This window comes from Amphibalanus amphitrite, unplaced genomic scaffold (assembly GCF_019059575.1).
Source record: "Amphibalanus amphitrite isolate SeventyFive unplaced genomic scaffold, NRLGWU_Aamphi_draft 001364F_arrow, whole genome shotgun sequence".
Classification (NCBI taxonomy): Eukaryota; Metazoa; Arthropoda; class Thecostraca; order Balanomorpha; family Balanidae; genus Amphibalanus; species Amphibalanus amphitrite.
This window is the reverse complement of record NW_024882857.1, coordinates 34,323-60,017: the sequence shown is the minus strand read 5'-3', so window position 1 is coordinate 60,017 and position 25,695 is coordinate 34,323. Positions and strand designations below refer to the sequence as shown.

The 25,695-nt window shown below is 50.5% G+C and overlaps 1 protein-coding gene across 1 annotated transcript; it reads right to left on the bottom strand.

Moving 5' to 3' along the window:
* Positions 1–1,386: 1,386 nt before the first annotated feature.
* On the bottom strand, positions 1,387–22,034 carry LOC122372485 (protein Tob1-like). The gene is made up of 2 exons (XM_043349702.1): positions 21,986–22,034; positions 1,387–6,202 (listed from the first exon to the last, which is right to left on the bottom strand). Exon 2 carries the CDS (start codon positions 6,167–6,169, stop codon positions 5,150–5,152), a length of 1,020 nt encoding a protein of 339 aa, XP_043205637.1. The 5' UTR covers positions 6,170–6,202; positions 21,986–22,034; the 3' UTR covers positions 1,387–5,149.
* Between the last annotated feature and the right edge of the window lie 3,661 nt (positions 22,035–25,695).

Here is a 25,695-nt window from a genome sequence, read left to right as displayed (position 1 = left end):
ATTGCGAGGGGGTACCTCCAACTAACTTGTGCACTGCACCCTACTAACCGGTCTTTAGTGATGTGCCAAATTTCAGCGCAATCGGCCTAGCCGTTCTCGAGATCTGGAAGCGGCACACTGCACGTGCGCACGCGCAAGCGGGGTCCAAACTGACTTTTGCACGGCACCCTACTAACTGGTCCCCAACCGTGCACCAAATTTGAGCGCAATCGGCCCAGCCGTTCTCGAGATCTGGGAGCGCCCCCTGCACGTGCGCACGTGCTGTAGCACCCCAACCTTAACACATGCAGATGAATTATCTGATGGAGACCTAACTGTGTACCGAGTTTCAATTCAATTGGCCCAACCGTTGTGCCGTTATTGAGGTTGCAATGTTGGGGGTTCTTAAAAAATGTCCAACTTTACCACGCGCCACGTGCGGTGGCTGGCAAGAACGCATGGTGGCCATCACACCACAGAACTTTTACGTCCAGGTGACATTCAGTAAAGAAGACCGCTTGTCAATCGGATGTCCCGTTCCTAAGATATTAGCTTTTGAAGAGCGTCCCCACGGCCGGCCGGCCGGCCGGCCGCTCATACTCAGGATTTTCCCTTAATTCAGTATGAGACTCCGCTCGCTTCGCTCGCTCCGTAATTATGTGGTATGTAGATTGTAGACCTTGTAGTCCAACAGAAAACGAACTTTGCCCTCCCAATACCCTTTGCACGCCCTTTTGTTCTACCATCACTCGTGCGTCGTGCCCAAGTTCTGAGCCAGACGGACATTCCGTCTGGCGTTGCCACAATTAGATCTGCTCTATTTCAGCGTTATTTCGCACGCCGTTCTCCGAAGGCTATTATTAGATTTCGTTCAGTGCGATCCATTAGTGGCGCGTCGGGCGTGGTGCCGGATAAATCCATCATCCTTGCCCTGGTAACCTGTACTGGTTTCTTACTCGGGCTTATTTTTGTTCGGTCATTTCAATCGCAAACGTATGTTGCTCGGTGCCAGGGTCCCAGCCTGATGAAATACCGTGTTACAAACCCCACTAATAAGTGCCCGCAGATAATGCAAGCGTTGGCAAATTTCGCGTTGCAATTCAGTTCTTCTCGGCGTTGTTCTACAGCATTTTAGGCGCAATTTCAAAAAGCTAAAGACCAAATTCAAAATGTTCATTGCATTTCGAACTAAAACTTTTTGAATTTGGCCTTTGACTTTTTGAAATTGCGCCTAAAAAGGTGTAGATATTATTAGATCAACATATTCGTTGATATAGATATTCTAGATATTATGGCGGTAATTGTGTGAGGCATTATCGTCTACATATTGGTCGCTCTTTAGTCTTTCAGTCCAGCTAGCGTCCTTCTTTCCCCGTTCCTTCTCAGCCACACCAGTAAAACACGTTCAATCCACAAACATTTTAATAAAAACTTAAAAATGGTACAATAGTATGAAAATTATAGTCTATCCGTGAATAGAGAGAGGGCTATATGTTTCACACACATAATATGTATGGCTTAGTACTAGGTCATGTGTATAATACAGACAGCGCAATCTGCCGAACTCAATTCACACGCTATATGCTCGGCGTCAGAGAGAGATAGAGGAGCGGGTACGGCACGTGCTGAGAGCTCGACATCTCGCCTCGTCAAATTACCAGTTTATGGCTCGCTGTGTCAACTAAAACTGACCAGGTGGGTCACGTGACAAGTCTCAGATACTGCCGGAGGGGAACAGGCTGAGTCGAGTCGGTGGGTAACGGGTCCCAGTTGACTCGGAATCAAGTCCCCGGTTGACTCAGAGACTCGTCTCGGGGACTCAGACTCCAAAGACTCAGAGACTTGCACTCTCGGACGGACAGGGCTAGCATGCCCTGTGAACGACGGATCGATCAATCACTGTGCATTGACGCGACCTGACAACTGCGTGAGACGAAACGCAGTGCTCTTCTATCAATTTTAGTCCATGTGCGACGGCAGAGTAAAATGCGAAACATTGTACCGGCTAGCGCACGCCCAATATTCCGTCGTGGTGCGATGCACACGAGAGTTTAGACAATGTAGGCGTTGATCATACATGAATCCTAAATAACACGGGGATGGATACACAAGCCTTAGAGCAGAACTCACACAAACATACCCTAATCGTGACCATAGGAGCTGCCAGATGCTGCCATATGTGTGTCAGATGGAACGGACACATCCGCGACAGAGGAGAAAATTGAGCCAGGGCCGGCGCCACGGGCTGCCGAGCGCACAGAGCCATCTATCGCCGACATCGGTGAATAGTATTGCCGAGAACAGTGCAAAGATGGCGCCAGGTGATCAGACCAACACGGAACATACTCTAAAAACGTACAAACACACGGAACTACGGCCACAACGGCCGACATTGCGCCGCGACGGCAGCAGCTAGAAAACGCGCACAACGGAGACGGCGACCGATTATTATAAACGTCGGTGAATATACATCGAACACGGTCCAAACGCGTCGCTCGCGCACAGCGTGATCTGTTGACGGCTGCTCGCGAACACGATGAACTGCTGACGCCTGACGGTGCCGCCGGGAGCACAGAGGTCTCTTGTGGTACCGAGACGCGGACATGCCTCAAGGGTCGTGGGTCTTTCCCGACTCCTCCCTACCGCTTCGTGCCTTTCTGTTAGCCAGCGTGTCACGCGAGCCGCCAGAGGTCCGAGTTTTGGGCGTCACATCGGCTGACGGACGGTCGGATCCGACACGTGATAAGAGCAAACGTACAGCGCTGCCCGGCAAGCACACAGTAACATGAACGCGTCGGACAGACGGCCGTGATCAGCCGATGGCCGCTGCCGTGGCCGAAACCCCGAGAAGGTGTGCCCCGCTTCAAACAGCGCTCGTATTTACAAACTTCCCACCACTCCACCGCCGCCGCCGTCGCCGCCAGCCATCGTCAGTCGGTGGTGGGCTCCATCTGGCAGCCCCCACCGTGCTACCAGATGACCTTCTTTTGTTCGCCGACGGTCACAGGGTCGAGCGGCCCGGTGGCCGACGTTTCTAGCCGCCCGCGCAGCGGCGCCGGCGGCGACGACGGCGGCGGAGGGGCGGTGGGGAGAGGCGCGCGCTGGCCCAAGGTTCTGACGCCCGGGTGCACCTCGAGGGGCCACGGGGGTAACGCAGCTCGCGTGCTACAAGCCCGCCTGCTAGAGGGGAAACAGTGCACCACCCGCCGAAAATAAAGCCTCTCTCGCGCCCTGCCAGGCGGCGGCTCGGTCGTCCGTCCCGAGCGAACATTTGTACCGTTCAGGATTTGGGTTGGGGCGCCTGAGATAGTCGGCACGGCGCTGGCGCTGCCGGGGAGACAGGCCGCGCGCCGTGCCACGTGCCACGTGCCGCCGCCTCGGCCACGTGTCGTCGTCCCTCCCTGCGGCACGTCCCGTGTCGCACGTACCATGTCACCGCGTCGCTCGATTCCGGATTTCGCCGCGGATAGATGCATAAAGGCGAAAGTGAACCGGGGTCACGAGTACTCAGCTGAATGAATTTACCAGGGGTTCTGAGGGCCAATTTGTCAATGAAGATCACCATGACATTTCCAGTGCAGATAGGCTTAGTTATAGGAGCTTCTACTTCTCGACAGCCAACACAGCTTCCGAGCCTCGATATATGCGACATTAGGTGAAAGTTTATACCTGATACGGGTTACCTTTCTTATCCACAGTCACACAGATTATAAATTATCACTGCACACTCCCGAGCAATGCTCATAGCTGTAAATGTGTCTACTATCACCCATAAAACAACCGACATATATCACATCTTTCACGCCAACAATCCAGCAACTTTCTAAGCTAAATCACTCTCCCTCAGCATAAACTCTACCGTAACAACAAAGCGCAATCACCACGCTTTCATAAGCCCCACACAACAGACAACGATTCCTTAAAGCCGGCGCGATCCGTGGGTGAAAGTTCCAGCAGGAGGTATAACTACAAGCTCAGGTACCATTTAACTAGCAATCTTGCTCGGATAGCTGGTTTTTCCTCGCTCTCCGATACTGGCCCAAAGAGGTATGAAGTTTGACTGGCTAAGTGCCTCGTCTTTACGCTTACGCCAGTTCTTTTTTAGGAGACGGAGCTACGAGGGCCCATTGTGCCGCTCTTCAATTCGTCAGTGTCCTGGGAATCTCTTAAAGCTTTCATTCCTAACATACCAACATCAATCGTACTAGTTTTCCCAAGTGGATTCAGAATTTCAGGCCAAAGCGTAGCTGCCATAAACGAATTATTCTAACAATCAACACCAACATTCTTCCTGATCTCGCTCAGCTGGCAATGCCATTCAACAATGAAATTTAACGCGGTTAGAGTTTCGAGAAGGCCAACTTACAATGGCGGGGCGTCACCCTTGGTATTTCCGCGTTGTTCCTCGAAGTCGATGTCTTCCGCGCTCCTTTGCAATGAAAGAGATGAGAAGTATCACCTTCTCACCGACAGGATGGGGCGGAAAGCCGGTGCGCCCACAAAGAACGGAACGACTCGTGCTCATGAGCCAAACCATCACACAAGTCTAACTCACGAATGAGTTAGAATTATGTCTCCAACCCACAACCCAGATGCATACTCCTGATCATCCTCTCGTGTCCACACACAGCTCAAGGTCCGAGGAGTCCCATTTTCCCAGCCCTGGTAGCTGCCAACACGGAGCTCCGGCGTCGAGACGGGTCTCGCGGGGCCTCCCACCTCGTATCGATCGGAGCCCGCGAGCCCAACCCACGCCATCCTCGCGTGGCAAGCTGGCCCGACCGACGGGCCACGGCCGCTCGCTCCGACAAGCGAGAGTCACCCCGGGACATTTTCCACGAAAGACCCCAAGACGACCGCAGAGCGACACCCAGGAGCGCCGAGGATATCCAGGGATCGGCAAGGACCTCCCTGGATCGCTGAGGATCGCTGAGGATTTCGCGTCGTGAAGTCAACCGATCAGCCACGCCGCGAGCTTCGCTATCACAAAATGCAACGGCTACAAACTACGAAAGAGAACGATCACAGTGGCTTGAACGACTAGAGGATACCACGATGTCCTTCGGTCACCTGCTCCCGACTCGCGTTGTCTGATGTCGGTCACCTGACGTCGTGTTGACGTCTGCGGCCGGTCCTGTAGGACGCGTGTTCGGTCAGTCAGCAGCTGTGTTCAGTTAGCCACCAGAAGATGCTGAAGATGCGAACTGGAGGCGTACGTCAGGCTCTCCAGCAGCTGCTGACTCTCTGGGGTCAGCGCGGCCAGCATGGCACCTCCGCCGGGCGGTGCGCGCGGAGGGGGAGTCGAGAACGCGTCCACAGCGTCCAGCATTGTGTTCATTCCCGGAGGAGCTGTGGCCATCTTGGAGGCGAAGAAGGACTCCATCTGGGGCTGCTGCTGCTGCGGAGGGGGCGGAGGAGCCGCCGGCGACAGCGGCCTCGCATGCTGTGGGAACGGCGTCAGCAGGGCAGGCTGCTGCAGCATCGCTCGCTGCTTGATGTAGTTGCTGAACTCTGTAGGGGACATGCGGTTGCCGCGTTTGCCGCTGCTCTTCAGCTTGGTGCTGCCGAACTTCGTCTGCGCGAACGCCGCTGTGGTGAAGGTGACGGGTGCTCGGGGACGCTGCGGGGCAAACGGAGCCGGAGAGGCTGACTTGAACGGAGCCGGCGATGCGGCGGCCGGCGGCGCTCCGAACGGGCTGCCAGTTGGAGCCGCGCTCATCGAGAGCGATCCGAGCGAAGCCGAGAGCGCGTCGATCGGCCGGAAGCATTGCGCCTCCGGGTTGAAGGTGGATGTCACCTCTCGGTCACACCGCTCTTCAGTGAGTCGCTCGGCGCCTCCGGCTGGCTCCGAGTAGAGCAGCTTCACCGTGCCCTTCTCTCCAATCCTGTAGCTGACTTCACCGGGGTCAATCCAGACGGACAAGTCCTCGGGAAGATTCTGGCGGATTTCGGTGAGCGCCAGACCACTCTCTCGAGCAGCCACATCCAGTACCGGGTCTAGGGGATCGCCAGTGCGCAGACATCGGTACGCCGAGCCACGACACGGTCTGTCAGGGTACCAGTGACTCTGGAAGCGGAACCTCAGCGCCCGCTCCAGCTCCTCGGCGAAGATGTTGACCCTCCGCCGGGGCAGCTTGTTGTACATGAAGGAGATGACGAAGTTGAGGGCCACCTGTATCTCCAGCTGCATGGTGGGGGTCGGTGAGGGCCCGCAAAGAGCAATCTGAAACAGAAGGAGGAGACGGTCAGTGCCTGGTCGGCGACAGGCGGAGACCCGCGACAGACTGGGGTACGAGAGAGGTGGAGGTGAAAGGAATGGTAGGACGAGGATATCGCAAAAGCCAGGAAGAAGGCCTACGCCTCAGCCACCTTCGCCACCCCCAAACTAATGTAACTATTAAAGGGAAATAATAAGTACTGGCTGGAGGGGAGAAGACTCGCTAAAGCTCTCTGCAACAATAGTGTCAACTGAAAAAGCTGATGTATAATGAGGTCCCTTGAATCATAATGTGTGTTCAACCCTGCATGCATGTTCGTTCCCCTCTCATAAGCTAAACCTATTTAGCAGCTCATCCGTGGGGACGAATCCCTGCATGAAATCCTCTGAACACTACAAAACACGTCACAGCCCTCATGATTACTCCCCGAGCTGCTCTGGGACTGTCCCCTTTTTCGACACCTCAGTAACACATTTCGCCCAAACGGGCCGTATGGGAACGGCCCATGTCCAACATCACCTAACTGATATACTGTAACACCTGGCACGCTCGTATCACGGCATCAAGTCACGGCTTCTGTCACATCACGGTGCCAGCCAGAAAACACGTCACGGTCGTCAGATTCAGCCCGACTGGGGAGGATTTAATGTGTGATGTTGCAGTCTGTGCAGGGACATGACCAGCCTTGGGTACGAAATGATGTTTGTGAAATCCGTTGATGCAAAAAATAAACTAAATATTCTTTCACCCATTCTCTAAAAAGATACCTTACGGAATGCGCTCTTTAGATTTTTTTTTTTTCAAGACTAGCAGAAGAAATATACATGAAGGCTTGATGGCCAAAAAATGACACCCCTTTGGCACCAAGCCAATCTGGGAACAACCCGCCTCTCCTCTGCGCATCAGCCGGGCTGCGCGAGCCACTATGTTGACTGCGCGTCCCCGCTGCCAACGCGAATCACGTGACCTTCGGGGAGGGGTCGGTCACGCGAGGGGGGATGGGGGGTGGCACGGTGCCAGCCCCGCCGCCGGAGGCAAACCTTGACAGTGGCACGGTCTGTCGGTCGCGGCCGACTGAATTCTAACCCCCGGCCCGGCCAATTGTGACACGATGACGGTCTAAACTGCGGTTCAGACCGGCGCTAGAACGATGTTTTTGTCGGTGAAAACGAGCCGTGTACAGTGTGTGACACCGAACTGTTCAAGGCCGACAAACAAACAGCTGCAGTAACGTTTCAGTTCACAGTTGCAGGCTAGAAAGGAATGCCAGAAATGCCACGTAAACGAGGCCTTAAATTTGATATGATTTCAATGACAATTCTGAGCAAAGGACTTTCATTTAGGTTGCAGGCCATGGTTTTTCCTTCAACTCTTCACCTTTGGACTGGAACTTCACCCTATACATAATTTATTATGCTCAGTGTTCCAGGAGGGGAGCATTCATTCTGGCCAGGGTTCATAATGTCCAGGGTACGTTATGCCCAGTGTCGAAATGGCCAGTGCCTTAAATAGGCCAGAGTTCATAATGTCCAGGGATTGCATGGTCCAAATGCGGCCAACTGGCTGCAGATAGGGTATATTCAAAGAGGCCAGGGTTCATAATGTCCAGGGCACGATGTGTCCAGTGTTCGAAATGGCCAGGGTTCATAATGTCCAGGGCACGATGTGTCCAGTGTTCAAAATGGCCAGAGTTCATAATGTCCAGGGCACGATGTGTCCAGTGTTCAAAATGGCCAGTGCCTTGAATAGGCCAGAGCTCATAGTGTCCAGGGATTACATAGTCACTGAAAGTGACGTCATTATGTAAAAAACACGGAACCAGCTCAATGCGAAGCAGTGCAGTGCCGAAGGCAATGCCTTAGGAGAGATTACAGGCAATAGTAAATCAAATATTTTTAGGTTAAGTGGTTATGTATCTGGCTTCAGGCCGAAGGCCTGAAGCCTGATGCATAACCACTTAACCCTATTAGTGGCAGGCTCCTGGCTACCCCTATTAGTGGCAGGGGGGGCTGTTTACGACCCCCCCTTGATATCTCGAGATCTAACGGGCCGATTTTCAAAATTCAAACGGCATTCGACTTCGCTCAACGTGATCTACATTTCTAAAAAAAATTAAGAAAATGTCAAAAGGGGGGTTGAGGGGGGTAAAAACGGGCAAATTGCAGATACATTTTAGACTGCTTATCACGGCCAGGTTTCTGAACCAATCTTAACGCAACTTTTGCCGATCGATAAAGAATGAACCAGGAATTCACATGGATCCTAAAAATATGCATTTTCAAAAATCATAGGCGGATACAGATCATTGAGATTGGGGGTACACAAAAAGTATAGCAAATAAGGTTTTTGTTGGTACTGTTTCTAAAAAGGGTGGTAATGGTCTTGTTATGTTACATTTTTCTTATGAGAGAACGACTACAATTGTATTGGTCATGCATAGGCGGTGTCAGGGCACCTATGTTGGGAGGTAAAACATAACCCCCCTTTTTGGACGCCTGGATCCGCCTATTATAGCAAAAACGTGTCAAAAGAGGATGCACAATAACTTTGTATATGTTATCACATGATAAAACTGGTGCATACAGTTATAATACATCAGCATCGTGATCATCGCCCAAATGACTCGCTTCACGAATAGGACCCCCCAATTCCCAGTGCTCTGGAGCCGCCCTTGGTAAAGTTATGAACTTGAAATTTTCAGGGAATGTGCCCAATTTAGTTTTAGGAAAAGTCAGAAAATTTCAGCATCGTAGCTTCAGCGGTTTCGGAGATATTCCCGAAAAACCTGAGGGGTGGATGAAAACAACCCCCCCTGCCACTAATAGGGTTAACCTAAAAATATTTGATTTACTATTGCTTGCAATCTATTCATGCGAGAAACTATTTCCTTATCCCCGGTAGGCAAACATCATTACCTTAGGTTAGGTTAGGTTAGGTTAGGTTAGGTTAGGTTAGGTTAGGTTAGGTTAGGTTAGGTTAGGATAGGTTAGGTTTGGTTGGGTTGGGTGGACTATGTAATCCCTGGACACTATGAACTCTGGCCCATTCAAGGCACTGGCCATTTTGAACACTGGACATATCGTGCCCTGGACATTATGAACCCTGGCCATTTCGAACACTGGACACATCGTGCCCTGGACATTATGAACCCTGGCCATTTCGAGCACTGGACACATCGTGCCCTGGACATTATGAACCCTGGTCTCTTTGAATTTACCCTATCTGCAGCCAGTTGGCCACATTTGGACCATGTAATCCCTGGACAATATGAACACTGGCCAATTCAAGGCACTGGCCATTTCGAGCACTGGACACATCATGCCCTGGACATTATGCACCCTGGCCTAAATAATACGCACCCCAGTTCCTGGTTCCAGGAACTGCCAGTATCCAGGCGGGTATTTGATACAGTAGAATCTAGAGCTTTCCCACGAACCGATAAATGAAGATATCCTCACTTCCGCCGTCACGGTGGAGCATCTCAGACGATTCAGAGCACTGCATTTCTGTGACCTTTTATATGAAGATTTCAGAGAGCAAGCACCTCAGAAAATCAATAGGTAACGGCTGTAGAAATTAGCAGCCAGGGAGAAGGATAACTGTTCCGATAGAGGTAAACGGCGTAAAAATACTTCTTGGTTTAAAGAGAAAGAGAAAAGGCATGATCTTACATTGCGAAGACCGATATCGGTATGTAAGTAGGTTAGCAATTGTCATCAAATAACTTATTCTCCATGCTGAATCACATACCAATCCACATCAGCTTTCAATCCAAATGCAATGGATCAGCCACAAACGCGTTGCAGATCTAAATTTCATAAGTTATCATTCATAGGAGACTTCAAAATAGCCCGTCCAGGCCACACCCGTGAGCGTGACAACGTTATTTTTCCGCCAAAAGTCTCAACCATAAATTAGCATTTCATGCAGCGCTTTGACAGTGTGATCAACACCCATGCCCAATGCCCATTCCGCTCTGTACATACACTAAATCATCCAGGCGCGCTACAGCGCGGGTCAAGTCCGTGCCCTCGGGGCCTGCCGCCGTGACACGGATCCGTTTGAAGTTGTATCACGCTCGGTCTGCTACACAGCCCGTGAAGTTTGAGAGCGACGCAGCGTTAATGCTCGGAATGAAAGGCGACTCTTGCTGTCAGCAACACGAGTGGAGGAAGTGGAGGATGTGTGAGCTCGGTTCCAGGGAGGCCAAGAGGCCGAGGCGACTGTTGTCAAGGGACCTCGACTACACTGCGTGGCAGAGACTTTACAGAGTTACTTTCGAATACTAAGGCATAAATAAATAGCACAGGAGCAAAGAGGAATTCTGGTGTACTCGACATATTGATTTAGACATGCATTCTTGCTTTATGAAAACACTGCTATTTTTTGTCCCGGCTATATTAGTTGCATATCAGCATGCCAGCAAAGACCTCTGTCACAGATACCTATAAAGCTAGTTGACGTTTTCCGTTCAACAAAGATCTTGGAATTAGCGATAACGGCTCTAAGCCGGCCGATTCAGTTTCATCTGATCCTGTTTTTACCCAATCTAGTTCCGTCAGGCATTTCTATGACTGTTCCGTCACGAATCTGGGTACAGCTAACACTTGTGCCAGCACAGAACGTGCTATACCTGGGTGCTATTGACGGTGTAGGAGGCAGGGACGGGGTAGGGGTGGCAGCTGCCACATGTGACGCTGCTGCCGCTAAAGGTCACCTGAAGGTCACAGGGCGAAGGTGGGGCTTCACCGCCCCCCCGCCACCTCCGGAGCCGCGGCCGCCGAGTTCGATAGGCCGGTCGCGTCTCCACCTGATAGGGCCGCCGATGGGTGGGCTGATATTACAGTTACCAGACTGTTCCATCGACAGGATATTACGGTACGAGCGAGCTCAACTGTGCTCGGTTCGATCCCCAATTGTAAGCTCTAGTCGTGAAGAAATGTGGGTTTGTTTGGGTGGTACGCTACGGCTTCAAACGTTGAAACCTTTCAAAAATATGAATATTTTCCAAATGCTGTATTGGTTAGCAATAAGCATGACTGCTTTTCCTCATCCATCTCGATATAAAGGAGCCTACGTTGTTTGTTGTGCGTCGTTGCAAAGGGTGGAACTGAACAAAAATAGCAAACGGTATTGTAAAATACATAACACTTTATCAGGAAACTGTGGAAGCGGGTTACACCTCACGAAGCGTCGCCTTACAAGTTAGGTTTTACAAATAGAATGTCGCTTTGCATCCGTTGCCCCATATCGAAACTATTCAGTGTTACCGTTCTTGATATCGTGTGCAATTATGGGCCCAGACCACGATACATAAATTGCTACCGCGACAAACGGATAAAGTTCCGCCCGTTCAACTATGCTCTTTCATTCGACAGCGGGCTGCACCATGTAAATCAATAACACCTGGCAATGCCGCGGGCACCTGCAGCCATCCACATTCGGTGCATTCCGTAACAACCCAGCACACCTAGACCCTCATACCACTCACTTATTGGCTAAAGGACTACTCGTGGGACCCGTGTCCTCCAATAACTTTCAGAGATCCGGGGCTCGCATTAATGCAGCGCTGTGAACGCACTTGCTGATACACTAACCAGCGAAATGAGCCGAGTCACAGCAGGGTCGCGTTCCAAACAATAGCACCAGCTGACGAAGACTCAAACAACCACGCACAACTCACTCGGCACTTGTGAAAACCAACGGCGCGTCTGCTCAGAATAAACGACAGTCAGTTTAAATAGCGGCCGATGACAGACCAAGGTCGCGAGAGAGAGAGAGAGAGAGAGAGAGAGAGAGAGAGAGAGAGAGAGAGAGAGAGAGAGAGAGAGAGAGAGAGAGAGAGAGAGGGGCAGAGGGTCACCGTGTGCTATCTCTGGCTCGTTGCCACTGTCATGCTGTCGTTTGGCAGTCAGGTAGAGGAGTGGGGGAGGGAAGGGAGAGTAAAATGTCACAGGGAGCAGTGTCCCTGCCGAACTCTAACTGCGTCGGGAGGCGGTGGCAAAAGTCCAGCTGCAAAGATCAATCGTCTTGCAATACATTGATTACCTTTGGCTCTATAGTATGTTATATAATTTGAAAATGGAGCGCAGCTCTTTTCAACGGTGTCGGTGGACTCCCTGCAACTATGAAGTGTTCCTTATTTTGTGCTCTATACCAAATCTGAAACTGCTTGTTTTAGATTCTCATCAGTAACTAATTTTTTCTGTCCGTTCTTGTGTATTACTTTGTTATTGCAAATACCACAGTACCTCAGCACTGATCTTGGGTAGTAACTGTCAGATAGCCTGCTTTATTGAGGATTAGGTGTCACCGAAGATAATGATCATATTTGTCACAAGCCCCACTTATGTGTGATAGAGAACAGACACAAAAGCCGACCTTAGTTCTGCACACCTGTGCGCCAAACGTCATACGAGCCAACACGATACATTCTGCAAGATCGGCTTAGCAGGGATTTCGACGAAACGGCACCATTTAAACATTAACTTCGTGTGATTCAGCGTTGCATGGCGTTACAGAATGCATGCAACTCGGGACATTTCATGACCAGAGGCCTCTTGGCGCTAAAATACCTTCCTAGGTAAATTGCGATTTACTTGGATTCTGCTGCAAGAGACACACACTCAAATATGTTTTCCGTGGCGATTTACTTAGAATTCTACTCAAGAACTGCAGACTTACGTTATGGGCTGGTGTGAAAGAATTTATCATCGTAGGTCAGCTAACTACGAACATAGTAACCCGACTCATTCTATAATGGTGTTTGGCGCAAAAGGCGTCTGGTTGAAAATGAACTCTGCTAGTTTGCTTATAAAGAAGTTAATGATTGTGGTACTTGGATACATGATGAGTTTTCCGCCAAGTTACATGATCTACTAAATACCATTTCATCCGTATACATTTTTCCATGTTTTACTGCAAAATATCTGCTGTCATGGGAAACTCCAGCAGAACGAATGACACTCGCCCCACCAGTTCACTGTTCATCAGCTTGTGACCGTCAGTTCACACCCAACTCCGCACCATCCCTATTCGTAACCCCTGCAAGCTACATCGGTATTTACAGTCGCCACCCTTTCGTGCCGCCTGTCCCAGCCCGCCCGGCGCCGCGCGGCCGCGTCCTTCATCGTTCTCGACGCGTCCCTGGAAGGCCGTCGCGTCGGCCACGACGGCGACATTGGAAGGACGACGCGGCGGCACATCGATACCAACCATCGACCGGGCGACGGCGGCGACGCAGACCGTCGGTCGACGCGACGGGCGGACCCAAGTGACCTCGTCAGGAACGACGACGGCACGGAACGACGGAATGGAACGACGGAGCGATATAACGGGCCCGCTCGAAGAAATGACAAACAGAACGAAGGAACGTCGGGACACTAAATGATGGAACGGAACGACGGAAAGGAACGAGCGATATAACATATCCGCTCGTAGGAAATGACAAAACGGAACGACGGACCGGCGGCGGGAGCATGGAATGACTGAACGGAATGGTGGAGCGATAGAGCTATGCCCACTCGCTCAAAATAACGGAACGGACCGAACGACAGGTGCGCGAAGAAGACGAAGACGAAAAACGATCGTGACGAACGGCGGTGCGCGGCAAAAAGAAAACTTCTGACAATTACGGGAAAAGACGAGACTATCCACGGAACGTCGGACAAAAGTGTTTACGGAGCGAGATTAGCAGCCAACGGCTTAGGAAAGACAAGCAAGCTGTGCAACTGCAAAAAGAATCACATTCGTATCTATGAACGACGGACGGGCAGACGTTTGATTTCGACTGTGTGGCGAAAATGAGCTAACCATCGAAAAGGAGTGATGTTTCGAGCATCTATAAAATCACAAGTAGAAATAGACAGTAACCGCATTATGCCAGAAGAAATGTGTTCCCAAGACCAAGTTCACAAAAATAAGCGGAGTCATGGACCTAGACCAATCAGGAATCTATATCTGAGCCAAACCATACAAGCAATCAGCTGATAATCAGTAGTCAGCCGAGCTGGCAAAGACAAATTTAGTCACCGGGTAACATGGCCGGGACGGATTATTGGCAGACGGTGACCTCGGCAGCTCCAGCCGACAGCCGACAGCCACAGCGCGAGGTCAGGCCTCATCGGGCTATCGAGCCCAGCCGACGGGGTAAATTGAGACAAACGACAGAGAGCGGTGGTGGATGGAGGGCTAGAAGGCGGCGGGAGGTTGGAAGGCTGCCTCATAGAGGTCTGTTAGAGGAGGAGAGGATGTGGGTTCACATCGCTGGTAGAGGAAAATGACACAGTGGGATGCAATATCTCGAGGACAAAGACTTTTATGTGCAAATTAATCGAGATGACAAAAGACTGGGAGGACATTATCGGGAGAAATGCAATGTGGCAAGCGAATGAGAAGGAGAGAGACAGGGAGGGAGAGATGCTGAGATAGAGGAGAGGGAGAAGAAATAAATAGGGTAATGGCATCTAGTTTCAATTGACACATGAAAGATGCACGCGATGTTTTCGAGACTGCATTGCTGCAGCATGGTGCTAGGCTAGGCTCGCTTTTACGGTAACAACACAACCATAACTTTATTTCCTTGACACTGGCTTCCCCGCCGTAGGAACTATACGCCCATCTGCGCGTCATCTCTATCACACAAACAACAACGCCCGTAGGTGGACAGCGGGACGTAATGCCGCCGCCAGACTCGGAGCAAACGAGCACCATCATTATAGTCCTCCGCCCACTCTGGCTTCCGCCGAGCCGACGCGAGCCGCCGAACACGTCCAGAACGCCACACTAGCGTCCCAGCGCTAACTTGCGGCACAAAGTTAGCGTCAATCACGCTGCCGAGCCGTCTGAGTCGCTCCCCGACGCTGCTGTGAGCATTCTGCCGCTACTGGGAGTGGGGAGCGGGAGCTAGGGGTCAAAGTGGGCCAGCGAGGTAGTCAGGGTCGCACGGTCATTATAACTGCCCCGCTGGGGGTGTTTAGGAGGGGGGGAGTGTTGCACAACCACTGGCACACTCCCCCGTCCCCGAGCACCCTGTGACCCTTTCCTCGGCACCTTTCGTTCGTTTCCAACAATCCTGGTGACATTGTGGTGATGTGTCAGCGTCAGACAGTGGCACCTGGCTGATTCATCGTGTTTGTTTTGTGTCCTCCAGACCAGAAATATCATCAAAAAGACCTATCTATCCACGACAGTACCCCAGACCCGACGGAGACCAATTCTTCCATACACAAAGACTTGTCAAAGTCACTGACCCCGTTCTTATAAACAACATCCGACCGGTTGTTTTCGGGTCGAGTCGCGCACGGAACTACCCTGTTGACTGCGCGCACCGCTGCACTCCAAACCCACGGCGGCCCGCCTCCGGCTAGACACTGATTACAGCTCGCGTGCAACTAACTCGGTGGGGCCGCTGACATTCAGAGGACGTCCAAGGTCACTCCCGGGCTGAGGTCGTGACCTATGCCACCGGGCGGTTGAGGTTGTTTTCGACGCAGCGTCTCGAACTCTGAGGGGCTTCAGCAGTCCCCAGTGAACGCTTCACGCTCCGTTGGCAGCGCCGCTGCCAAATTGCTGCCATATGCTGCCAAATGGCAGGATTATGCAGCGATACTGCCAAGAATAGTTCGGAAGGATTGCTGGGGGAAGCGAATCAAAGACAAGACGGTTAAATCAGTCTTAAATCAAATCACTTTATATCACCTCTTGAAAAAGGCCTTAAAATTGACCTAGACGAAACATCATTTCCCGGTGTCAGGAAGATGCATATTAAATTTTGAGTTGCGAGTGGCAAGCGCCACACGCTCAGCTGACGTGATATTATGCATTTCCAACGATGCAAGCGAGGCTGTTTAGTGCATATGCTAACAAGTGCAGAGTGCTACTCACAGAATGACACTTTTGTATGGAACTGCATTACGCGTCCCCCGACCATTTCACGAATGTTTATCCGCGTTCAGGACACGACGGAGCAAGGTCATTCACGAACTGTCAATATTGAGCTTATGTAAGCCAGGGCGCTTAGGGCAGAGCCAAAACGGCTGGGGAGCACCACACACCCAAAAGCTCTGATCTTTGCTTTCCTGAGGCTTCAAGCCGGGACTTTTCCCGGCGGAAATTGACCTTCGGGCTAACATGCCGGAGACTCACTTGACTTTGAACATAACATAATGACATGCGATGCCCAGGCACTGATAAATAAAATAAAAGCCCGCTGAGCGAGGGCTGAACTCTATTTCTGCGAAGCTGGAACACGCTTTGACAAAGCTTATTCGAATGTCAAGCCCGTCGTGGGATGTTAAATCGCTTTTAGGCCGGTACTTTAATTTGGGAAGTAGCCTTGTGCCGCCGGAAGTTCATTGGATAATGACAACACTGTAAAGTGGAAAGCATCACTGAAAAGTTATTACCCAAGCGATTATGATAATGAAAATACGACATAACAGCTTTCTGTAGGCAAAAGGCAATTCAGAATAAGATGAATAGAAAAATGTTCTGAAGGAATATGCTAAAGCTCCTATTAGATCTTCAAATCTCAGTCCAGTTTGGGAGTTGTTGGCAGACTAAGTCTAATTCTATGTTCGAGGCGTCCCATTGTCTCTCCGTGGCTGGCTTCCTGCCCCTCACCCGTGACCGACGGTTACCACCGCGACCCATGTACGACGCCGTCTCTAGCGTCGATCGACCCCAACCGGGACCGAAACAGCTGACTACAGCCCCCTCCCCCCGGTGCGAACCGCGACCTCGTTCGGTGGTACGAAAAGATAACTCCACGCCGCAGACTGAGCCATCTTGGTTGAAAGCAGAATCCGTTTATAGGTGGTGCAAGGATGAAGGAGCAAAAGAGCAAGAAGCTTTCTGTAGAAATGGGTATCTATTGCTCATTGGAGTCTAAAGAAAATAATGATTGAATTAAAAAGATAGAGAAGTGTTAACTGGAGTCCTTGCCGATATGGCTTGGTGTGGGTATCTTAAAAATAAAATAAAGTAAACATATTTTTTTCTTTGCTTCCTTGAGTTTTGTGGACCAGAGTAGCAAGACAGTCGATACGAAGCAGCTAATGAAATGGTAAAGAATAAATACATAAATAAGTAAATAGATAAACAAAACGCTAAGCCGAAGCTAGAGCGGACCCAATTTTGACCTTGGCTTGGCAGAGCGCTCCGAACCGACCCAAACGGCGTCATCGGTAAGATATTCTGTCAGTAATCCTCCGGAGACCACGGTCACAGCGACGGCGATCATGTATTTTCTGACCGCCAATGCAGGAGCTTGGCGACACCGCGCAACCAACAAAAAACGTCATAAAAACTGAGCTGCAGCTCACACCAACAGCCGGGGCGATGACCTCGTGACAATGGTGCTCGGTCGCGACGGTGGCGTCTTTTTCGCTCTGTGTCCGGCCGTCGTGGCGACGTCAAATGCATACAGACTCGGTCGATCAGGATGTTTTTGCGCGCGCGGCCCGGCGCGGCGCGCGTTTTTCCGCCCTCAGCTGAGCCCCGTCGGCTCCCGTTTCCCATCGGGCGGGCGCGCGCAAAACATGATTTGCGCGCGTTGCGCGGTGTTTTGCGCGGCGGGTCGTTGAACCCGCGTCTTGCTGATGAGATGGCGCCAAGGCAGCATTCGCGGCGGGAACTGGTACCGACACACAGCCACGATTGATGGCGAAATGCTATGCGTTTTTCTGGCACGTTTTTCATGGCGTTTTTCGGGGTGTTTTTCTGCATTGTTCGGGATGTTTTCTGTGGTTGTTGTCGTCTTTTTGTAATGGTCTGGTCACGGGTAATAAAACTGTGCTTCTGTGAACGAGAGGTGTTTGGAAATAATGCACGCAAAAAGGTAGTTAGGGACAGAGTCACAGACTGCTGAACACAAGTCAACTTGAATGGGCAAATGTATGAGTGGACGAAGTGCATTGTTTACTAGCGGGATTGAGAGAAAAACAGGGAAAAGGACAGTACCTAAGACAGAAAAAGAGGGATACAAAACAGAAAGAGAGAGGGAGAGGGAGAGAGAGAGAGAGAGAGAGAGAGAGAGAGAGAGAGAGAGAGAGAGAGAGAGAGAGAGAGAGAGAGAGAGAGAGAAGAGAGAGAAGAGAGAGAGAGAGAGAGAGAGAGAGAGAGAGAGAGAGAGGAGAGAGAGAGAGAGAGAGAGAGAGAGAGAGAGAGAGAGAGAGAGAGAGAGAGAGAGAGAGAGAGAGAGAGAGAGAGAGAGAGAGAGAGAGAGAGAGAGAGAGAGAGAGAGAGAGAGAGAGAGAGTTGTGAGTTACTGTGTGTGGTTTGTCACAGAACAGCACTAAGCATGAGACCGCAGGGTTCTTCAATCCATTTTACCCAATAACAACACAGCGATAAACCCGTAGTTTGGTTTGTGAAACATCACCATAGCCCATAATGGCATTGCAGCCGCGGGTGAAATAAATGACAAACTGACCACCCATATGGCCGAAAACCTTTTTTGCTCTCTTACAACCTTCAGAAATCACCACGAAACGCGCCCGTCCAGCGTCCTAGTCCAGAATTTTGACCGACAGCCGTCTCAAAAGGCCTCACTCATCTCACCGTGGCCCCCGCCCCGTTCCCGATGATGACCTGCCGTGCATCCCACCGCCACCCGACAGATTACATCCGGCGGCGGCTCGGCCGTGTTTACCGTCTCCCGGTGACGTCACACGCGTGCCGCGCGCCGATTGGTCAGCACGCGTCGGACGTCACTGGGGGATCGATGCGGCGGAGAGGTAAGGTCTCGGTCGGTCACTCGCACGCATTCAATACTCGCCCCGGGCGTTCGGCTGACTGAGGTTCAGGTGTTCGCGCCGCACAATGGGTGCAGGTGCCGAGGTGCAAGAGGAATCAAATTAGATGACTACAGAAGTGCTAGATTGCAATGCAATTATTTGTCCAAAGAACGGTATGGTAACATGGGCATGGCAGAAGTAGCAGCGAATATCAGAGGAAAGGCACGCCATTTTCAAAGAACAGAGGAATGGGGACGGAAATAAGCATCCGACTTTGCTGTCCATAATTTAAGGAAGCTTGTAAAAAGAGACTTTTTTAGCAAGATGGGTGATGGGTGTTTCCAGACAAATCGGAAATCACTTAAAATGCAAAACCCCAACAGCGTGCAAATATGAAATGCATAGAACAGCGTTCAACATCTTACACGGCAAGTGGCATGTCACACACAGGCATTTAGAGCTATGTATCAGAAAAACAGCCCAAAGGTACCGGCATTCCCCCAGGGAAACGCCCACACTGCCTTTGCGTGGGCGTACCACTCAGAACCCGAGGGAACGCCCACCTTCGCCGTGCGTGCGGTGGCGGGCGGTATGTGCTGTCGATTAGCGATTCGGCCGACAATGATTACTTTGTTTGTTTCCTGTGTGCATTTGTGCGCCTAGTTAACGGTGGCCAACACGGCACATTGTCACGTGCCGTCCTCTTCAGCTGAGGCGACCTCTGTTATTAATAAGAAACAGCACACAACATTGCTGGATGAGCGTATCGTATCGCAAATGGCAAAATCCGACTTTGGAGAAGGACGATCGTAACAAATGTAAAATTATCTGGACATTGCTATGAGACAGTATTTACCAGATCATCCCTTTCTTAGGCCACACAATAAGTATTTCAGCTATGTGAGATGCTAGGTAGTTATCTTACCGACGATGTTGCAGCGTATGTACGTAAATATTTAACTCAATTTAACACTGGCCAGCATTATCAACAAAACATTTCTGAACAAAGAATACGTTGGACACAAGCTGAAGCCAATCATTAATGTTTCCTTCATTATGAGATACCAGTTAACGACAATTGAGATAATGACGGGTCTCATATGTCTTGATATGATCATAGGATCACGTAAGTTATTATCTGTTAATTTTGAGCGCAGACGTTAGGTACATCGCTCATGATAAGTATTCGTCAATTTTCTTGAATTACAAGCTAACATGTTTTATGAAATATCTGGTGGTGAAAGAGCCGAGCTTGATGATACGTAACGCTATTTCTGCACAAGTCCCACAACCAAAGTCTTTGCTCTTTGTTACAGTTCATAAACAAATGTCATATAGTCAAAACTCCAAGCATTCGAAATATAGTTACAGTCCATAACTGAACTATTATTTTCATAACCACTGACCACTATTGCGGTCAATCTGTTCTGATAAGGAATCAAAATTACCTGTATCAAAATATAACGAATTTGGACATATGTTAGGCCAAGTTGCTCCTAAATCGCCTGCATAAACTGCCACCGCGGACGCCTGGACTGGTATGCTTTCCCGCCGCTCACATCACCGCGCCGTCTCGTAAGGAATAGCAGCCGCCTGCACAGCGGCGGGTAGACTGTGCCGCAACACACCCACGCACGGCGGCGCAGTCTACTCGTGCGGCGGACCGCGAGGCTAGCAGCGATAAGCCGCGTTAGGGCGCGGGGACGAGGGCCTATCTCTCCCCGGCCTGGCCTCGGGTACTGATAGGTTCATGGCCGTCATGATAAGCTCGATAAGGGCTGTTTGGCGGTCGGCGCATGTGACAATCACTGCTAGCAACAGCTCGCAACAGCTGGCGCCGAGGACACGGTCCCAGGGCGTGCTTTAATTAGACATCGCTCATTATGTAATGACGATGGTAAGGATATTGGATATTGCATAACGTCAGGACCTCTGTTAATTAAAAAGGCATGTAGCATCAAATGGTATTTAGGTATCACATTTGAAATATGCAACCAAAGGAGGCGTGACAGCCAAATGTTTCGACGTGCAATGAATACATTCAAAATAAACATACCTACTGCCAGCATCTCCGTTACTGATTTCGCTAACGCAAAATGGAAAGCAGGGAAAACAGGCGCCATGCCTTTTGATCTGTACAAAAGATGAACATTTTATGACCAAAATGTATTAAAATAATTTTATATAAATGAATAGGGCAACAAATCAAAACAAAATGTGAGCAGATTAATACATTCATGGTGCTTGTAAATTTCGGTAAGATTAAACATCTCAATAACATCAAGGCCAAGGGAGTAATCTTCTGCTCGTATATCGCAGGCTGAATAATTTAGCGGAGTTTCAATTCAGTCAGGAGCCAACTGCTCAGTCGCACGTCAATGCAAGTAGATGCATGCCTTCAGAAAAACAACTCTTCCCTAAAGAGATCTTATCCTTTACAGTAGCAACACCGTGGCTAGGAATACTTAGAAGTTAGAATACGTTAAAAATTTAAATTGTGCTTCGCAGATGATGATTTGTCTCAAAACCATGCGTCTATTATTTCCATGCAGTTAATGTTTACACAACCTTCCAGGAATGCAGTGCATCGAATATATTGATAAATTGACGTTAATTCTTGATTTAAAATGTTTGTTCACATTTCCATTGAAAATAAGTGCTCCCTTGCTCTTATTGCTCTAAGCAGTCATATTATTTCCTTAAATATAAGGGAGCCATATGGTTGCAACGAAAGTAGCGTTAGTCAGCTTTGCTGTGTTCACTCATCACTTATATGGCTTAGTTGCTAAACAATTTGTGATGCATTTTGTTGGCCACACATCGTTGAGGAAGAATAATGGACCAAAGATAAACATAAGGTAGGGCAGTTAAATGAACATTTTAAGTTATAAAAACAGACATATGTTTTCAAATACGTTCGACATTGCGCACCCCAAGCCCACAACAAGCTATCGCCCTACCCGATGTTCCCAACTATCCCATCTGGCACCCCTCCCCGCTCCCCCAGGTGACAGAAGCCCTCCCGGCCGCCCCCGCCGCGCCGCCGCTCACCTGCTATCCGTGCGTGCCACCGCCGCCGATCCCGTCACCTTACTGACCCTGTGCTTCCACCGACACCAGTGCCCCAGTGAGGCCACCGACGGCGACGGTGGTGCCCCGACCCTGCGGCGGCGGCGGCGCGAACTACTCCCAACCGGCCCGGTCGGCCTATATGGATTCGGGCGCAGAAAAAAGCGGCTCGGCTGCGCCGTCGCGCTAGCGAGCCCTTTGTGTCCGGGCTCCCGACTCGGCGGTGGCATCGTCAGGGGAGCACCGCCCCCCCCACCCCTCCCCCGCCGCTCAGCCGCCTACGCTCCCAGCCCGGCCCCGCCCCCTGGGTAGAGCGACAGAGCCGGATATGCGACTCTTTCCAGGCCGGCCCATTCATTGTGGTATGCATCCTGTGTCGTTTCGCCGGTCATTGTGGGAAGGGAGGCTGGCGCCCGATAGATTGCTGCTAAATTTGGTAAATATTTAACTATCAAAAGTCATCAGGAAAGCAATATATGAATAGCGACTTAGCACACATATGGGCGATTTTGACCCTACGTTTATGTAGCATGAAATATCAGTTGAGGTTACGGATACATTGCGGAATCAAATGCATTGCAAGATACGTTGTCACTGATGACTATGAACCTCTGTGGCTATGAAATCTCTGCTGACCTTTTAAGTAAGCCCTGCTTCTGCGGCATGCTGTAACACATAGAGCTGCGTTGGCGTGCCAACGGTGTATTTACTCGTCGTGCTCATTGAAATGTTCGCCACTTATGTGGTTAGGTGTATCAGGTATGTCACTGACGTTCACATCAAATACTCACATCCCTAACACCAAGTTCCCCGGGCATTGTTACCATGGCAACCACTCCGCCGTACGCTGTTTGGTCAAACAACGCCATTGAACTCGACAAAGCTGGCGCACGAGTCCAAACCGATGCAGCCGACTGTGTGTGCGGCACGTTCCGATTGTGTCGCTACAACAGCGAGGCCGATGGTATCCGTGATAATGTGCAGCGCGCAACGAACGCTTTGCTTATCGACAGAAACCGTCTCGAAATAGCGACAACAAAGCCGGTAAGAACTACAGTAGGGCTACTATACATAGATACAACTTTGGGAAACGTTCCTGGCTGGTGCACCGGAACACGTGATTTGACGCCCTGTAAGGTCCAAATACTTTGGAGGAAGCATAGAAGGAAGAAGGTTGTGGAATAAGTTTAATTATGAATGATGCATCCAGCTTGCATTCTGAAGAAGAGCTGAATACAGAGACTCAGTTGTCAACAGATTCTGAACCAATCAAGAAACAACCGAAGAGAAAAATCGCTCGAAAACGACCCACACATGTACGACTTCAAAATCATAACCTCAAAGCGATTCCAAAACTGGAGGCCAGTAAAGACGCACTTGTTGTTTACTTGTACAACAACAAAATCAACAACATAACCAATTTGGATGTCCTCACAAAGCTAACACATCTCTATCTCTCTCATAATAAATTAAGACGTCTGGAGAATTTGACTGGCCTCGCCAACCTGGAAAAGCTCTACATCGGACACAACAAAATCTCCGTATTGGAGGGCCTCGAGAATCTCCACCGTCTCCGCGAGCTCCACATGGAATCACAGCGCCTCCCCGCCGGCGATTCATTGACCTTTGACCCTCGCTCTGTGGAAGCGATTCGAGCCACTCTTCATGTCCTCAACATCGACAACAACGGCGTGACGAGTCTGTTACCACTAGTGCCGCTGCCCTACCTCACTGATCTGAATTGCACTGCCAACCAGCTGAGTAGCTTGGTCGACCTCACTGAGTCCCTGCGTCAGCTTCCGTGCCTGACCCGTCTTGACCTGAAGGGGAATCCTGTCTGTGACCTACAGCGGCATCGCGATGCGGTAGTGGAGAGCGCTCCAGAGCTGAGGAAGCTCGATGAGCTGGATGTGACGCCCACGTTTCGGCAGTTTATCTTCGGGCGAGGTCAGGCGGTGGCTCGTAGGATGAGCACAACCAAACAGCGGCTGGCACTGGCTTCTGCCTCCGATGACGTCATCATTCGAGACAACCCAGCGTCAGCGAGGCTTCGATCTCCGCAAGTGGCGCTCAGTCAAGGAAACCTGCTGCCGCCGAAGAGGACTCCCGTGGCCTCTCAGCCACACCAGACCTCCAGCACACATCTCCGAGTGGGGAATATGCTGACTCTGACGCCAGAACAGAGAGCGATAGCGCGCACTCCCGACAGCCGCCCACAGTCCGACGCACACCTGGAGACATCTAGTGGCGACCCAGAGAACTTTGAGTTCCCTGGAGGCGACTTTAGTCACCCAGTTCCCTGGGCTGGAAGGAGAGACACTCTGCCAAGCAGCCCAGCGCGGAGACCCATCGGAGCTGACGCCAGGTCGGCCCGACCCAGTATATCTCAACAGCATGCTACTGCAGAGATCGTCGTTCCTAGAAGACTGACACCCTGGTCGGAGGAGGAGAGGAGCATGTCCAGGGGAGAACAGAGGACGCCGCTGCGACAGACAATGTCAGACGAGGTGCCCACAAGGCTGAACATGCTGGCGATCATGCCGTAATATGTGTCATTGTTCAATAAGTCGGAAGAATAAAGTAGAATGGCTTTCAGGTGAACTGACCAAGACCAACGATAAATTGTAGTGGTGCAACATGGCCTGAAGCATTGTCTCAATAAAGAAAAGATATGCAACGTAGTCGTACAGGTACAGATGCCTGAAATAAATTGGGAGCGTGCATTTTTGAATATCTCATCAATGTTTCTACCAAGAGCGCACAGTGCACACCCACATCTACCTGCGATAACTACATTTTCCAATTCCGATCCCGGATCCGCTATTACGCTAGTGGGTGAGCACATGTGCGATGCACAAAGCCGATATACTCTTGGGTATCTGCATTTCCATCGGACACAGCTGTGAGAATGTCAATGACCTCAACCGCACAGCTGTTCTCCCCAAATGTCGAGCCATCCGATACATATGTAGGTAGGTATGTGAATTCGTGAACTGCCGTTTTTGCTCACACCAGCCTAAAGACGGAAACTGAAGATCATTAGGTACTCAAACTTTGTCTTATACATTGAATGCTGATTGGCGGAACTAACCTTTACAATCGGTAAAGCTTCATATAAAATCACAAGCATACAGCCTTTTCAGGCAAGCACCAACAGCTATCTTGAAAGTTGAACTGAGCGCGGCAGACTGCAGCACACTACCGTAACACAAATTGAGGGATACGTGCTCCAGGGGAACATGCTGTCCAGCAGCCTGTACGCATTTTGTAAACGAAAAGGCAGCATCTACTACATGTGAAATGAGTACCATTTACAGGAAACAGCTGTGGATCTATAAAACATTCACCGCCGGTATTTTCACGGCCTTTGTCCGGCATATGACTGAAGCCATACCGGGACTGCCGTATACCGTATACCACCATCGACATAATTGGCATTGGCCTACAATGCGTGTAACCTTGGTGCTGGGGCTGCCCGCAGGTATGTTATTTACATCTCTGACCCAGAGCGGGGTCCAGGGTCATGGTGGCGCCTCGGGGACCAGACCCTGACCTACAGGGAAACGTCAGAGTCGCATTCTGCCGCCAGCATGGGACGGCTGACGAGCGGGGCTAGGTAGAGTGGATTGAAAATGGAGCAGACATTTACGTAGATGACATACGGATTTTTTAGTCCATAAGTCTTGACCTGG

What these genes read in the sequence shown, in the direction of transcription:
- LOC122372485 (XM_043349702.1), bottom strand. Translation starts at nt 6,169, where the DNA reads ATGCAGCTGGAGATACAGGTGGCCCTCAACTTCGTCATCTCCTTCATG.